This window comes from Meles meles, chromosome 9, assembly GCF_922984935.1.
Source record: "Meles meles chromosome 9, mMelMel3.1 paternal haplotype, whole genome shotgun sequence".
NCBI lineage: Eukaryota > Metazoa > Chordata > Mammalia > Carnivora > Mustelidae > Meles > Meles meles.
The window spans coordinates 41,872,435-41,889,301 of NC_060074.1; the positions used below are offsets into that span (position 1 = coordinate 41,872,435).

General features: G+C 44.7%; 1 protein-coding gene across 1 annotated transcript in view; it reads left to right on the forward strand.

Moving 5' to 3' along the window:
- TRPM8 (transient receptor potential cation channel subfamily M member 8) overlaps nt 1–16,867 on the forward strand; it is a 76,002-nt gene that overhangs the window by 51,911 nt on the left and 7,224 nt on the right. The window contains exons 20-23 of the mRNA XM_046019259.1: nt 846–1,023; nt 10,356–10,546; nt 15,227–15,326; nt 16,385–16,418. Of these exons, the coding sequence (XP_045875215.1) occupies nt 846–1,023; nt 10,356–10,546; nt 15,227–15,326; nt 16,385–16,418 (503 nt within the window). The remainder of the gene's footprint in view (nt 1–845; nt 1,024–10,355; nt 10,547–15,226; nt 15,327–16,384; nt 16,419–16,867) is intronic.

The following is a 16,867-nucleotide window of genomic DNA, read 5'->3' on the forward strand; positions in this document are numbered from 1 at the left end:
ATTAGTGCAGAAATGGGTGTTGTGAGTTGTCCTCTCTTAAATAACTGGGTGCCCATTAATATTGAAAATTTTGCCCAGGAACCTGCAATCTCAACTTCTGGCCTCAGCCTCTGCCCAGCATCTTTCAGAGGCAGGAGAGTGGCAGCACAGATGGCATTAACGTGCTCACGCCTGGTTTAAGTGAGGAAAGTGCGGGGCATGTGCAGACCAGTGTGTGTCTTGAACAAGCTGTCTAAAGCATCTTTATGATGCTGACGAGAGCCTGGGCTTGTCATGTTCTGTCCTGCCGGGACACGATGATCCTGATGTTTCCCCTGCCCTACTGGTGGCATTTCTGAGCTCCCTGGTGTTTTATCCATTATCCTTGTGGCCTCAGGCTGTCCTGGCCTCTTCTGCTGCAGCCTCTTCCAAGACCTAAGCTCTTTTCCTGTGCTCTGATGGGAAGGCACATTGTTAGTGTTATTTCCCTTATGTAGCTGTAGTTACCATTTTACCTAAGGGAGCTCATTTTGTCCTCGGGACAGCACCTTCCCCAGTGGCTTTAGTCATGTGTGAGGATTTGGACTTTCTCCAAAGTCCGCATTCACTACCGTTCACGCGGTTGTGCAAATCCTGTTCTTGACATCTCCTCTGATTTCATTCCCCATCTCCAGTTCATCAGGTGGTTTTGTTGCTTTTATCTCCTCAGTGTCTGTGCAACCAGAACACTTTCTACCATTCCCACCACCATAGGCCGTCCTCATTACCTGATCATTGTCATGTGCCCCCCGCCCCCACCCTGGGGCGCTGTGGTACTGTTCCCTCCAGAGGGTCCTCTCCTTGCCTTTTGGTCTCTACATCCTCAGGTACCACGTATGACTTTTCCCACTGCACCTTCACTGGGAATGAGTCCAAGCCCCTATGTGTGGAGCTGGATGAGCACAACCTGCCTCGTTTCCCCGAGTGGATCACCATCCCCCTGGTGTGCATCTACATGCTCTCCACTAACATCTTGCTGGTCAACCTGCTCGTTGCCATGTTTGGGTACGTGCTCAGTCATGAGTTTCTTGGGTGTTCATGGTGGGCAGACCGTGTGCCAGCTGGGGCTGGAGGAACCAGGAGCAAGGCCATGAAGGTCCACCCTTGCGCAACTTGTGTTAGTGCTTAGGGGACTGCAGGTCTGGAGGCAGGGGCAGTCTTAAAGGGACTATAATAAAAATACAGTTATGTCCCTATTTGCTGTGCTGTAAGCTTGTATGACATTACAGCCAGGTACCTGTAGTCAGCATAGTTAGCACATTCAGACCATGTAGGTCTAGCATGCATTCAGCCATCTCCCTGAGTGCCAGGATGTGGGCGTGGTGCTGGTGCGGTGCAGCTCCTCCCCAACATCCTTGTTTGCTATGGACTCTGGCATGGATTCTAGGGTTTAAAGGACTCAGCCTCTAGTTAGTTGCTGCTTTGAAGTTTTTCAGCTTTCTTTTTAAAATTTTTTTAAAGGTATTAATTATTTATTTGAGACAAAGCAAGAGAGTAAGTGAGAGAGAGTGAGAGAGAGAGAGTGTGAGCTGAGGGGAGGGGCAGAGGGAGTGGGAGAAGCAGGCTCCCCACTGATCATGGAGCCTGATGCAGGACTTGATCCCAGGATACCGGGATCACAATCTGAGCCCAAAGCAGGCACTTAACCAACTGAACCATCCAGGTGCCTGATGCTTTTCAGTTTAAATACAGATCACAAGAGCAGAGTCAGAAGAGTGACTTTCTTTCGGGGCTCATGTCTGATGAGGTGGAGGGAGATACGATGGTGGCTCTAAAAAATTTGTATTGCCTTTGGTAGCTCTCCTTATGACTTTTAGAAAATCATGATTTTTCTTTTCCTTTCATCTTTTTTTCAGAGGGTTTCCAGGGGCTCCAGTTGTAGTTAAAGTGTGAGAACCATAGTATGTTGTTGCTTTAAGGTAGGTAGTGATTTTGAGTATGTGACCCCAGCGCAGACAGACAATTTAGCAACGAAATATCCTTGTTCAACCTTGAGGTGGAAGAGAAACAGTCAGAATCAGAAACCAAGAAACTAGGAAAGACAAGATAATCACTTTTGATTTTGTAAAGCAAGTGTTGAAAGTAAAGGTTTGTTAGGATGAAGTCCTGTGATAAGTGATAGAATGGCAGAAATGTGCGGTGGCCAAAGAGTTTTGGTTCTTAATGTAGAAAGAGCTTCTGCATATTGGTAGCAAAGAGAAGACACAATAGAAATTTGGTGGAGGAAGTGCCATTCGGAGAAGAAAAATTCAAATGGCGAAAATCACATGAAAAGGGGCTCCATCTTGTTGATGGGAAGGGCCCAATGAAACCAACAAGATGCTGTTCTAGGACCCATCAGATGAGCAGAAATTTTAAAAAGCCATTTGTGTTGGGGATGAGGCTGGGAAATGGGTGTTGCTGCTGGCCATGGGAATTGCCTCTAGGTCTGTGGGAGGTGATATGAAAAGAGTTATTAGGAGAAAAAACATACAAATCTTTGACTTAATTCTCTTATATCTGGGATTCTATTCTAAGGACGTATATACAAGGATGCTTGTTGGATCATTGTTTGATGCCTGTTGATCGGGTGATGGTCAAATAAAACTTGTTATAGATGACCGAGTTTTGTGCAGGTCTCACAAAAGGTAGACCTCTATTTACTGACTTGAAAGGATGATATTTTGTTAAATATAAAAGGAAAATTGCAGGCTAATTTTTATGGTATAATCTCATCTCCTTCCAGTAAAAAATAAATGAAAAGAATCAAGTATGTATTTTCACTTGTTACAGTGATTGTATGTTGCTTTCAGAATTCAGAAGAAAAATAAGAAAAAGACCACTGTCCCGTAGAGCCCTGGGCTCCTGAAAGACACAAGGATTGCACACGAGGGGCAATGGCCTCCCTTTGCACAGGGCTGGGTGGGAGCACGTGCCTCTGGGGATGTCACCTGCCTGTCAGGCTGAGCAGGGAGTAGCCATCTGGTTTTCCAGTGTACAAAGAAGCCCTCCCCCAGCCCAGCCTCTACACTGTCATGTTTCTGAAATGGCACTGCTCTACTTAAAATTCTGGAAGGATTTCAGTATTTCCCCATAGCTTTCAGGGTAAATTTCAGGCTCTTCAGCTTTTCCCCAAGGCTGACCCAGACGTCTGCAAGTTCTGGTCCCTCAGCTGGGATTACTTGGCTCCATTTTGGCGGTCTCTTGCCCTAGTCCCACTGGCCTTTTAAGGAACTCTGCATCGTCCTTTGCCTGAGGGGTCCCTGATACCCTCCCCACTTTGTGTAGAGACTCCTTGCACCCCCTTGTGCAGTGACAACCTTCTGTCCTTCTGGATGGTACATTCTAGAGGATGGAGATTGGGCCTATCTCAGCACCTGGGACCTTGTGGGTTGTATGGATGGAATGAACAGGGCTTTTCCCATGGTTAGTTCATCATTCAGTTATTGCTCAGGAGCCCGGCTTCTGGATCTTATATTCAAGAAGTACTAGCGGTGAATAATGGACCAGCAAGGGCTTCTGAAAGAGGGAATAGGTTGCCTTCTCCGTCACCATCCCCACAGTCCATGGCTCCGGCCACAGCACTGCCTACTCAAGGCTGGATGCAGCTCTCCTCCTTGCAAGACCCCAGGCATGGCCTGGTAACTTAATGTTGCTCTGTTCAGTACTTAGGTGTGACAATCTGGGGGCATCCCTTCCCTGGGGGGGGGGGGGCGCTGTCTAGAACAGTCCTGGGTTCAACTGAGGGCTTTGTCTTCGTTAATCACCATCCTGGGAACTTACGAGCACCTAGAGCCACTCCCTTCCCATCCTTGGGCTAAATCATCAGAACATGGTTTCTGATCACGGTGGTCGTTGTACTGGGCTTTGGGAGCCTATCGCCCTGGGCTGCGACCCCTGCCTGGCAGCGCATCCAAATATTCATGTAACAGCATAGCTGTACCCAATGGCAACCTTATGAACTGGAGCGTAAATGCGCACTTGGGAGTTTTAAAACAGCACCGAGTGCTCTCCAGATGGTATTCTTTGGGGGAGGTAACGGATGCAGGCCTCTGTGATTATTCTGCATGAAAGTTATCGATCCCAGGCCCTGTGTGGCTTATCAGAGCATGATGTGAACTTCAAGTCAGTAGATGACACTGGGTCGTCTTGACACACAGCTGTGATGCGTGTGGGCACCGTGTCCTGCAGATAAATCCCTGAGCGTTTCTTCCAAAGAGGACTGGTCAAACATGCCCTGATGGAGGGTTATTTCTGGGACCCAGATACGTTTTAACTTTTGGAAAAATATATGTCCATTATGAATATACAGAAAAATAGAGAAAAGGAAATAACCATCTGGTACCAGCTAAGGAGCCTCTCCACTTGCTTAAGAAGAGTTTTTAAAGTAGATGAAAAAAAAAAAAGCAGATAATGTGGTCGTAAGATGACCTCAAGTTTACTGATACTTCCCTGGGCCCAGCTGTCCACATTCCCATCATGGGCTACCCTCACGTAATTATCGATCATTTTCGTGTAGGTGTGGCTTCCTTATCATTTTACAAATGAGGAGTAGGAGACAGAGAGAGGTTGTGTCTGCTGTTGAAAAAGTTGATGGGCACATAAACAGATACATATAATACCATAAATAATACAATGTAGTGTAACAATACAATGTAGTAGAATAGAATACAGTATCATATAAGTAGCACTGAAAAATGTCACAGGGACTGTGGAGCACAGCGGGAGGTTAGGAAGCAAGACAGAACATTGGGGACAGGGCTAGAGTGAGCAGCCCCAAGCAGAGGGGACATTTGCTTTGAGGATCCCTTGCTGGGAGCCCAGAGCCTGGAGCCCGGCCTGGGGTTGGGGGTGAGAGTGGGAGGGTGAAGCATGGGAGAGATAAAGCTAGTCTGGGGAGAATCAGCCACTGAGGAAGGTGGAAAGGTAGGCAGGGGCTAGGTTGCAGGATGCTTTTTATGCCATGTTAAGGAAGCTGGACATTTTCTTGCAGCTGAAGGGAGATCTCATGGGTCTTTACACAGGTACAAGGTATGGTCTTCATTGTATTAGGCTGATAGCAAAATACTAACCCTAGTTAGCACTTTAAAACTCAGTGCAGTGAAATTGCATGTTGTCTTTTACTGTGTGTAAGAGTTACAGACGTTGTGCCTGCTTTTTGATGCCATGTAATGAGAGGGGAATCAGGATGTGCACGATGGGGCAGTGGGAGGATGCAGAAGTCAGGGTCCCCAGGGCCACAGGGCAGCTCTGGCCGGATATTGCTGGTGTGTCGGGAAAGGAGGAACAGATAGAAAACGTATGAAATCTGTGAAAAGCTTACAGGAGGTGTTTTCTGATTGAAATCTAGCCGGCAACTCTCTCGTCTTTCAGTTTATTCTAAAATTCTGCCATTGTTTTAACAACTACTTTTCCATTGTGATTTTTTTTTCAGACTTGACATTCTGTTCTGTTGATTAGTCTATTTTGGTTTTTACTACCAAGTGGCTTTAATTACTGACTTTAAAAAAATTATTTTCACATCTGTTGTACAAGTTCCTCTCATTATTCTGATGCAAAACTTCTTTTGGATTTTCTCAAATATTTAATATGGAAGCGTCTAAATCTTATCTTCTCAAATCCTTTTTACTTTCCCAGAAAAAAAAAGTCTTGTGAATTTTATTGTAATGATGTGAACTTTGCAGAATCATTTAGGGGAAGCTGGAACCTTTAAAAAATGGTATCTTACCATCCAGAAAAAAATGGTGTGATTCTCCATTTACTCAAATGTACATAGTTTGCGGGTGATGTTTAATGATTTTATTCCTACAGAGCTGGAAGATTTTTTATTACATTTTTTCCTAACCATTTGTGATTGTGAGAAAAATATTTTTTTCTATTTTCTTCAACAAGTAATTTTTGATATGTAGGAAGCCATTAAAGTTTTGCTTATTTATTTTGGAACATGTCTCCTTGCTAAATTCTTTTTTCCCCTCCTTTTTTTTTCTTATTGTGTCATGGACATTTCCTCATATTTCTTATTTATTAACCTCCTTTCTTTTTCTCCTACTTCTTTCTTTTTTCCTAATCAGAAATGGATGTTGAATTTGCCAGAAGACTTTCTAGCAACTATCGAAATAACGTTTTTCCTTTTGATCTATGATGTATTATGAAAATGATGAATTATATAAATGATCTTAATACTTAGTCATCCTCTGTTCTTTGGTCATGGCATATTATTCTTTGAACGTACTGCTGGATTTCATTTACGTTCAAGGCTATCTGAGTCCTGAACATTTGTTATCTCTTGGTAACATTCTCAGTGTCAGCAAATTTCTGAAACTGCGTGTCCCTTGAGGGGCTCCTGCCTCCTCCTGTCCTGCTCAGAGGAGGGAGCTCAGGTGGTTTTAGGGAACCAAACTCAGTCATCACTGCACATCTTCCACCAGCTGGGTGGCAGAGGGCACAAGATATCATTGCAGTTGTAGGGTCAGAGGGGACACTGTGTCATTCATCTCAGGGAAGACTCTGGATGGACAGGGGCTGGCAGGGAGACTCCCAGAGCCTGTTTGGAGAGATGATCTCAGAGCTGCTCTGGACATTTGGGTTTGCTGAGGGGGGGTGGGTGTGTATTGGCATCAGAATGCTGCCTTTCCTCTGCAGAAATGGAAGACAGTGTCTAAAGAACGTAAAAATGATTTTAACAAAGCAGTTCGAGGCAGTGCTCAATTATCAGTCTTCCCTGGGGAACACTCATGTGTCTTTGGCTGAGTCCAGAACTAATTTGGGGGGGAAAAGAGAGAATGATTTAGAAGCTGTTATCATATGGGGAAGGTGGGCCATAGTATAATTAAACCTCAGCATGGCCAGCCCCAGAAATGTGTAACTTATGCAAAGCGGCTTTGAGGTATTAATGTCCTGTAATCAGCTAGCTCACTCTCAGCCCCTGGGATGTGGATAAGGGTTTTTACAGTTTCCCCAGGAAAGGAAGGCAGCTCACTAGATCCACTTGTGCCCAGAGATGCAGGTGAAGTGGAGTTTCCAACAGGAGGCCACTGGGTTGTCCTGAGGGACACTCAGAGCAATGATGGGAGGCAAAGCTTTTCAGCCTAGAAATGCTACAGATGAATGCCTTAGTTTGCAGGCATTGGCCCCAATCCATTCTAGACTGGAGATTGGCTGGTGACTTTTTCTGTGAGGGCCAGTTAGGGTTCTTGCTTTGGCTATATGCCAAGCAGCTATCCCCACCTTTCTGCTTTGGAAAGGCCATTCTAAGCTGACCATCCCTGCAAAACTGTGGGGAAGGTTGGAGTTGGCCCCCGGTCCCAGTTTTCCAATCCCTTTTCCAGATGACTTGGAAGACATGAGATGTTTTCAGTGCCTCTGAGTGATCAGTTAAGCCAAGATGCAAATTTCTTTCCACTGGAACTCTTCTTGGCCGTAGTGCCACGCTGAGCTCCCAAGGAAGGGAGGGAGGCCCACCGGGTGGACAGGTCAGCTTTCCCTATTCTTAGCATGCTAACTCTCCCCCCCTTCAATAGGAACTGTTAATTCCTTCTGGGTGGAACCTCAGAGAACAACATTTGATGTGTTAAAATGGATGCTGTTGCTTTTTTGTGTTGGCTATTGTGTTGTAGGCATGGAAGAGGCAGTCGGTAGATATCATTTTTAACTAGATATGTTAGTAATTTAAGATACTCCCAGAGACAGTAATTTGAATGGTGACACTTGTTCTGTTGCAAAGTAATAGACTGATTTCTGGCAAGTTCTTAGCCCGGACTTAATGAATCTGGGGTGTGTCCACCACTGTCCCCATTACAGTGAGGGACCTACAGTATCCTTTGCAGGCAGAACCAGGGGGGACTAGCGAGGACAGACAAAGATGTTGGAATTAGGCTCAAAGCAACCTGACCTACATTTGGAAGACACTGCAGGCTCATTGCTAGATTCACTCTGCTACTCTTGTACTTATAGTCCTGTTTTTTTCGCCTAAAAAAATCTGCCACATAGAACTGACATGAAAATCAGTCCAGCAACCATTCTGCATGTCTAGTGTAGGCACTTAGGTGCAATGGATGTTCAAGAAACGTTAATTCCCTCCCTGCAAAGACTGTACCCTGGGGCTGAGTTTTAGGCATCGAAGGGACACTGGCTGCTAACACCCGTCCTCCCAGAACCCAGGATCTGGGGTGTCCCATTCATCAGTAAACACCCACACAAGCAAAGCCAAGCTTGTAAGCAGAGTCATAATGGTGATGTGTGTAGGTTAGTGTTTTGCTTGTGTGTATGATCTTTCCTTGTTAAAGATATTTAAGTCTTAGATCGTAATGTACCATGGGGCAAGAATGAGGTCTCACGACAAATGGATCCAGCTTCTCTACGTGGTCACCTCATTCAGGTTTGGTCTGTGACGTTTTTGCCCAGATTTGGGAGAATTGAATGCATCCCCGGTCAGGATTTGCTTAGAGGAGATTTCAAATGTTGATTGCTCCTTCTTTGGCTCTCGAAGGGGTGATTTGACATCAGCAATGAAAGTATCTTGGATGGTTGAAATTCACAAATGGTAAAATGCTTCATCGTTTTCTTTAATTAAGTAGTCGAACTGAATCCTTTGGAAATAGAGCGTAGCTCAAAACATTTCAAGGTCTGGTCTGCAAGGCAGCGAGGCAATCAGATGCTGGACTGGATTGCAGGGTCCAGGTCCTGGCTTCATCATTTTCTAGTTGGGAGACTCAGACAGTATTTGCTGGCTATGCCTCAGTGTCCTGATCTGTTCATCGTAGGTGATGATAGGACTTACATCCTCTAGAGAATTTTTTGCAGATGACATCATTAACATAAGTAGGCTGCTTGGAACAATGTCTGGTACACGATGAGCATTAGCTATGCTATAGTGGATTTGATTTGTAACCGATAAATCAATGGCACAATCAGACATTTTTCTGATCAATGGACACTTTTTTCAATTATATAAGTCATGTCCATTGTGTAACGCTTAGGAAGCAGACTACAGAGCATAAACAGCGTTCATGATGTGTGTCAGGGTTGACCACTGGTAATGATGGATTTATTTCTCCCCGTGACTTAGAAAAAAAAATTATGTACTGAGATTACGTTGTAAGTATGAGATTCAGCCTAGTTATTTCACTTAACATGTATCAGAAGCATTTACCCAAAGTATAAAAATTATTCATAATCATAATTTTTTTTAAAGATTTTACTTATTTATTTGCCAGAGAGATCACAAGTAGACAGAAAGGCAGGCAGAGAGAGAGAGGGAAGCAGGTTCCCCGCTGAGCAGAGAGCCCTATGTGGGACTCGATCCCAGGACCCCAGGACCATGACCTGAGCCGAAGGCAGCGGCTTAACCCACTGAGCCACACAGGCGCCCCATAATCATAATTTTTAATGGCTGTGTAATGCAGCCCTATTGATTAACCATAATGAGTGATATATTTTCTTAATATTGAGCGTTTCTGTTGTCTCATTCTGTTGAGGCGGGAGCTAGGGGCAGCTGTTACTTTCAGGACTGTGACAGACAGCTGTGTGTATATCCATATATACACATATTTTTTTTTCTCAGTATTTCCTTAGTCTTAGATTTCCAGAAGTAAAGTCGTTGGATCCAAGGACTGAACATTTCTTTCTTTTTTTAAAATTTTTTATTTTTTTATAAACATATAATGTATTTTTATCCCCAGGGGTACAGGTCTGTGAATCGCCAGGTTTACACACTTCACAGCACTCACCATAGCACATGCCCTCCCCAATGTCCATAACCCCACCCCCCTTTTCCTGCCCCTCCTCCCCCCAGCAACCCTCAGTTTGTTTTGTCAGATTAAGAGTCACTTATGGTTTGTCTCCCTCCCAATCCCATCTTGTTTCATTTATTCTTCTCCTATCCCCCTAGGACTGAACATTTCTAAGGCCCTTGATAGATATTAACAAACTTCCTTCGCGGATTATTTACAATTAAACTCCCGTTAGCAATGTATGAGGGGCAAATTGTCCCTAAGAAAGTCGACACTTTTGGCCTCTTTGTGGCTAACACAGTAACAGACTAACAGAAAAAGGGAATCCTTAAAAGGTCTTGAAGTAAAACATTTTTTACAAGTTCAGCGGACAACCTTTTTGTGTGTGTGATAAAAACAAAAACCCCAAACCTCAAAGCCCAAAAGCCAGACACAATTCTGGCCCAGCATGAATGGAAGCGTGCCCGGCACTGAGTTGTCCTGGCTCTGGGCTCCGTGTGGCTCCTCCCTCCTACCCTGGACTCAGGCTGTCCCAGGAATACCTCGTTATCAATGTCACTGTGCTTGCCAGTGAGGTGAGGAGGCACGTGGAAGGCTGAGGCTTGCCCTTCTCTCTCCTCCTGCCAGCTACACTGTGGGCACCGTCCAGGAGAACAACGACCAGGTCTGGAAGTTCCAGAGGTACTTCCTGGTGCAGGAGTATTGCAACCGTCTGAACATCCCCTTCCCCTTCGTGGTCTTCGCCTACTTCTACATGGTGGTCAAGAAGTGCTTCGGGTGCTGCTGCAGGGAGAGAAACGCCGAGACTTCCGCCTGCTGTGAGTGGCTTATCTGTCTGTGCTGGGGATCAAAAGCAATGATTTATCACAGGGACTCCTGCCCAGTCCATGTGGCTGCAGGAAGGAATTACGCACGGTTAGGTCGCAGCACACATCTGTAGGTCTGTAACGATCAGGCACCAGGCCAGCCTGTGAATGCTGAGAGGGGAAAGAGTAGATTAAGGGAGTGTGGCAGATCTGCAGGGACAGTCTTACTCTGGGGGAAGGACTTTCGGGTAAGCATCCTCATCACATAAATAGGACATCGAACAGGCATGATTCATGGGACAGGACCAAAACATGACCTTGTGTTTGCTTCTGGGAATGTCAGTCCTACTCCGGCAGAGCTCATGACTTCTCTGGCCGCTCCTAGGGAAATAGGAAATCCTACAGTTACTTTATTTTTTTAATTTATTTTTTATTTATTTATTTTTTTTGGGACAAATCTTTTGTTGCTTTATCAGATTCTCAGTCAATCAACTGGTGTTTGCTAGAACCGGGGAACGCAGGGGAGTGTTGAAGAGAGCACGCACGCAAGAAGAGAGAGTGCACGAGAACGGGCATCACCAGCTGCCCAGGGGCCTTCACTTACAGTTACTTTAAATACAGTCCAGTCTATTAACCAGCCCCTTAATTGCCATTTGGGCTGGGCTGGGGGAGACTTCCGTCTTTGCGGTACCCCCTCTCAGCAGGCAGAGTTGTCAGGAAGTGTGGGCTATTGGCTTTTTCCTCTCTTACACCCCTTCTCTCCCACCCATCAGCTGTGGTCACTGACCCGCTGTAGGTTGGAACACAGGGAGGAAGGCGGTGAAGAAGCAGAAAGTCTTTTCCAGAAACAAGGGTACTGTTCTAAGCCAGCTCCATGCTCTCTGACCTGGCATGTGTGTAAAACTGATCCTTTACTACGTGGGCCCTTCAGCTGTTCCCTGGTTGGCCCCTCAGCTCCTTGGACTTGGCAATCCTTTCTCTGGTGGCTGCTTCCCCTGAGCCTCCAAATGCCAGGGGTTCATACAGTGCACCCTCTCCCTGACGGGGACCCACTTCCTTCCCGAAGACAGGAAGGTCTACAGCTCAGTTGGTTCTCTCTCTCCTGTGGCCACACACCTCCTTAGCTCTGCCAAGGATCGAGGTGCAGGAGGGTCCCCACGCAGCTCCCTCTCCTCACCCCCACTGTAGGAACCAGAATCTGTCACCATGGGGTTCTCCATCACACTCAGGTACCCCTTCCTCAGGTACAGCTGTCTTCCCTGCACCAGGCTAGGTTTTCTTAACACCAAATCCTGGAGCTCCTGAGCCAGACAGATCATCCCAGCATACAGACATGTTTCAACCACATTAAGCAGGAAAGAAGGGAGATGACTATTTTTATTCATTTGCATGTTTGGACACAGAGAAAAAGAAAGGGTACTGCTAGCCCATTTACTCTGCCTTCTAACCTTGGATTTAAGCTGGGGGATCTGGCTCTGGTTTGGGCTGGGGTAGCCTCCCCAATCACACCCAGCACCAGAGTTCATGTGCTGCAGCGACCACGAAAATCCATACATTTCTTTTAAAAATTAGAAGAAAAAGAATGAACTTTTAGGTCACAAACTTTTAATCAAAGAGAGAAAAGCATGAAAAGGGATAAACCCTATAGCACATAGAGAAGAAACAGTGTAAAAATAGTCGTCTTGCTCAAGACTTGCTTTCCTTTGCAAATACGACCTTTGTTCTGGGGATATAGTTATGAACAAATTCACATGACGGCTGGGCTGCTCGGGCCATATTTTTACCAGAATGGTTCCAGAGAAAAAGCAAGCAATGGGTAAAAGTAGCAGGGAGGAAGGTTTTGACTTGATATAAGCACAATTCGTGCTATGAGGAAGTGAAACGAATAGCTCTGTGAGGCCGTGAATCCCCACCACCACTGGTTGGATTCCGTCTGGGCATGGGTGGATGGAAGGGCTATAGGGGATGGAGGTCCACTCTCCAAAGGTACACTGTGCTCAGTCCAGGATCAGGGGAACCAGAAAGCTCAGGGTATAATTAAGGACAAATCTCTCTCTTCAAACAGTTCTTACTCTCAGGAAGGAATAAAGAAATGGAGGGAATGGGTGACCATATGGCAAGTCCTTCTCCACCCAGAGTGCAGTGATGATGGAGATGGGGAGCTGAGAGTCCCGTTTACCGTTAGAGACTTCTGGAGGTGTCTGCTCACCATGCATTCATCTGCTTCTTCCTGATGATCACTAATTCCAGAAACAGCAGCACTCTGTGGTTGGCAGAGCCTCTTGTGGTAACCCATTTCCCAAGTTCACTTTGCATTTGCCTGCAAGTGAGGGGGACGTCATGGGATTTAAGCTCTAAACTGCCCTTCTTTGGAGAAAAAGGCAAGATTTTCAACTAACTTTTCAGAAAAAGTAGAATCCAAACTTCCATTTTGGGTACTTTCTGGTGACTTCCTACAGTAATCATGAAAAGGTATGATACCAGTGATCCACTTTTATAAAATATATTGCTTTCCATGATGCAAAAGTAATCCATATTCATTATAGAACATTTGAAAACTATAGAAAAACACAAATAAGAAAGAGCAAGAGGACGTGTAACCCACCACTCAGAGATAAATATTGTCAACATAATGGTATCTACTCTACTATTTTTGTGTGGATATGTGATAGCTAGGTTGCTCTGTAAAGACATATTCATAATCTAATCTGTTCATTTGGCCAATGATACATCATGAACACTTTCCATATCCCTAAATATGAATCTAAATGACAGTTCTTTGTTTTTTAAATGATTTTGTTTATTTATTTGTCAGAGAGAGAGAGCGAACGAGCACACAAGCAGGGGGAGCAGGAGGAGAGGGAAAAGCATACTCCCCACTGAGCAAGGAGCCCGATGCAGGACTCAGTCCCAAGACCCTGGGATCCCAAGACCCTTGGGACTCAGTCCCAAGACCCTGGGATCTTGGGACCTGAGTTGAAGGCAGTGGCTTAACCGGCTGAGCAGGCAGGTGTCCCTATATAACAGTTCTGAACTGTAGAGAATCCCAGACTATGGCTGCGCCATATTTAATGTAACCAATTCCTTGCTGTTAAACATGTAGACTGTTTCCATTCTTTCAGTATCACACAGTGCGATGATAAACAGATTTCTTCATTTTTTAGCACATCTGAATTTTTTCCTTGGAGTTATTCATAGGAGAGAAATTTCTAGATAAATCCAGGTACAGGTTGTGACAAATTTATAGATATTTCCCCCCAAAACCTGTTTATCCACATCTTTGCCCACATGGGCTATAGTTATTACTGTAGACTCTGCTAATTTTCCACTTTGGTTGGTGAAAATGCAACATCATCCTCCCAACAGCATTGTTTTGACTGCTAGAGAAGTTGGCCATCTTTTTTTTTTTTTTTTTTTTTTTTGGTTGTTAGTCACAGTTGCTCTCTGGTTCTGTGCTCAGAGTGTGTTGATCCTTTCTGTGTTGATTTTCAAGTACTCCTATTGGGCTTCTGCAGACATTTTCATTTGAGCAAAAGACCCTGGAAATCACTTGGCTAAGAAAAATACAATTAAAAGAAATTCAATTAGGGATTATTTTCTATAAATCTGTATTTTTTATGTAGGATTTGTTTCAATCCTGTCAATTGCCTTATTGGCTAGGTCTTTAATTTCCAATTAATTCTTTTTAAATCCAGGCAGAACTTATAATTTAAAACAAAACTCAATAGATTGTTTTCCAAGGGGACACCTACGTGAACATATGTTCTTTTCTTTCCCCATGAATTCATACAGCGGATGGCTGCCCAGTGCACCACTAGCTGAAACACAGGCGCCATGTTGATCTGTTATTTTGTTTGCTTGCCTTCCGAAAGGCCCAAGTATTATAAGAAACTGAACTGAGAGATCTTGCTGGAACATGGCCCCGGGCCAATTTTATGGCAAGCCATGATGAAAGGAAAAGACTAGACCTAGGAATTTTCCTTGAGGGGGTGCCTGGGTGGCTCAGTGGGTAAAAGCCTCTGCCTTCGACTCAGGTCATGATCCCAGCGTACTGGGATCGAGCTCTGCATCGGGCTCTCTGCTCAGCAGGGAGCCTACTTCCTCCTCTTTCTCTGCCTACTTGTGATCTCTGTCTGTCAAATAAACAAATAAAAATCTTAAAAAAAAAAAAAAGAATTTTCCTTGAGGTCCACACCCAGACTGCATATTTCACAAGGGGAGCAATGATGTTCAAGGCTTATTTTCCTCTCCTCCAAAGTTCCTATTCTGGGTTTAGGCTTGGAGTAGCAATCCATCAGTAATTCTCTGAGTGGTTGATTTAGCGTTTTTACGTCATCCAGTTGAAAGAGGAGCACATATAAAATGTGAGGACAAAATTTATTACTGAAACGATTTTGCTAAGTCACAAAACACACAGGCAGGCTTTAGATTTATCTCTATTTAGAATAAAGATTGCACTCCTATTTCATGCAGGCAGCTCCCATTCCTCATTGTTACTAAGAAATTCATTAACATTCCATCGCTCTGCTGCTGTCACTGGTAAGTCACATTACTTAGATCAGCCTGTGTGGGGACAAATCTAATTCTTCTGGCTCCAGGGTATCACAAAATGACTAGCAGGTGTTGATTTAAGAGGTAAGGGGCAAATGAGACAATTTGAATTTTTTTTTTTTTTTGGTCTCATTATTCAAGGTTTCAGAAATGAAGACAACGAGACTCTGGCGTGGGAGGGTGTCATGAAAGAAAATTACCTCGTCAAGATCAACACGAAAGCCAATGATGCCTCAGAGGAGTATGTCAGTAGTTTATTTCTGCTTTGCTAGGCTCCCCTTGTATACACAAGGTGGCAGAACATAAGTAGCTTATTTGTGTAAACTCTGTAAAGAGAATTTATAGCAGAAAGAAATAGCACCAAAAAGATATTACCTAGTCAATTGAAAATGACAAGCCCCTACGTGTGTGCCAGGCTTTCCAGAAAGGCAGAACCTGCCCCTTACCATCCTGAATGTCCTCCAAGTCCCGGGGGAAGAAAGAGGTATTTGAGGACTGCAGGGCGGGGCACGGGAACCAGGTACCAAGAGCGTGGCTCCCTCTGCCATGGCTGTGGCAGGGGATTCTGGGGAGACCTCTGATCATGGACAGTTGGCACAATCTGGGAGGTGCCACACATGTGTCTCTGTGATGAAGAAAGAGAATCGAAAACCATTTGGTAGCGCTATTAGAGACTGTCCTTGAGAATTCCACACCATCATTTATGAATTACATGGAGTTGTCATAAACATCCCATAGAACTAGAAAAGTCACAACTAAATCCATAGATGGTCCCCAAGTAGTGTGTCATGTATGGCCTTTAGGCATGTGCCCTTATTATGCACATTAATATGGTTAACGGTCCAATGTCACTCTTACTGAGCTCCACACATACCTTAAAATTTACTCTATCTAAGAGTAATGTAAGCACACCCAACCCCTGTGCTACGTTCAGCACAGCTACTGGGACACATGGGGTAGATGGCGTGCTCTTTCTCGTCGAGTTACACGGTAGATTCCCTAAGCTTTCTCCATTCCCAGACTTTGAGATCTTGATTTTGGAAAGGAGGGCGGGACCCTACTGCCCTCTAAGCAGAGGTAGCCTGCACTTGCTATACTGCTAACCGGGGTCAGAGTGGTATCCCACTTCATTTGGGTGTCGGGAAGAAAACTGCCGCTGACATGGATTTAGCTGAAAATGAAACTAATCTGTGTTTTGTTCTTAAAAGACTGAAAAATGGAGTCTAATAACCTTTTCCTCACCCTTTCCCTTCTCTCTCTCTTTTTTTTTTTCTCTCTCTCTTTTAAACTTCTTTGAAGAATGAGGCATCGCTTTAGACAGCTGGATACAAAGGTATAGTCCTGATAATAGTTTGGGAAATTTTTTTTTTTTTTTAAAGTCTGTGTTGTTTGGGGCACCTGGGTGGCTCAGCCAGTTAAGTGTCTGATCCTTGGTTTCAGCTCAGGTTGTGATCTCAGGGCGCTTGGGCTCTGCACTCAGGGTGGAGTCAGCTTGAGATTCTCTCTCTCACTCCGCCCCTCCTCCTCCCCACCTCACCCTCCTGATCACGTGCACTCTCTCTCCCTACCCCCAAAATAAAAAATCCGTGTTATCTTTGAGCTTTCAGCTAGAGGCCAGTGGTTGCGGTCTGAAAACAAAAGAAGTTAATTATTAAAAAAAAAAAAAAAGATAGAAATGACCCTGTTCCGTATTCATCTTTCTTCATTCACTGAGTGAGGTCTGGGTACTGGAACAGAGCTGCTTCTCAGATGTTCCCGGCCCCTTGGGGCAACAAGGCTGGA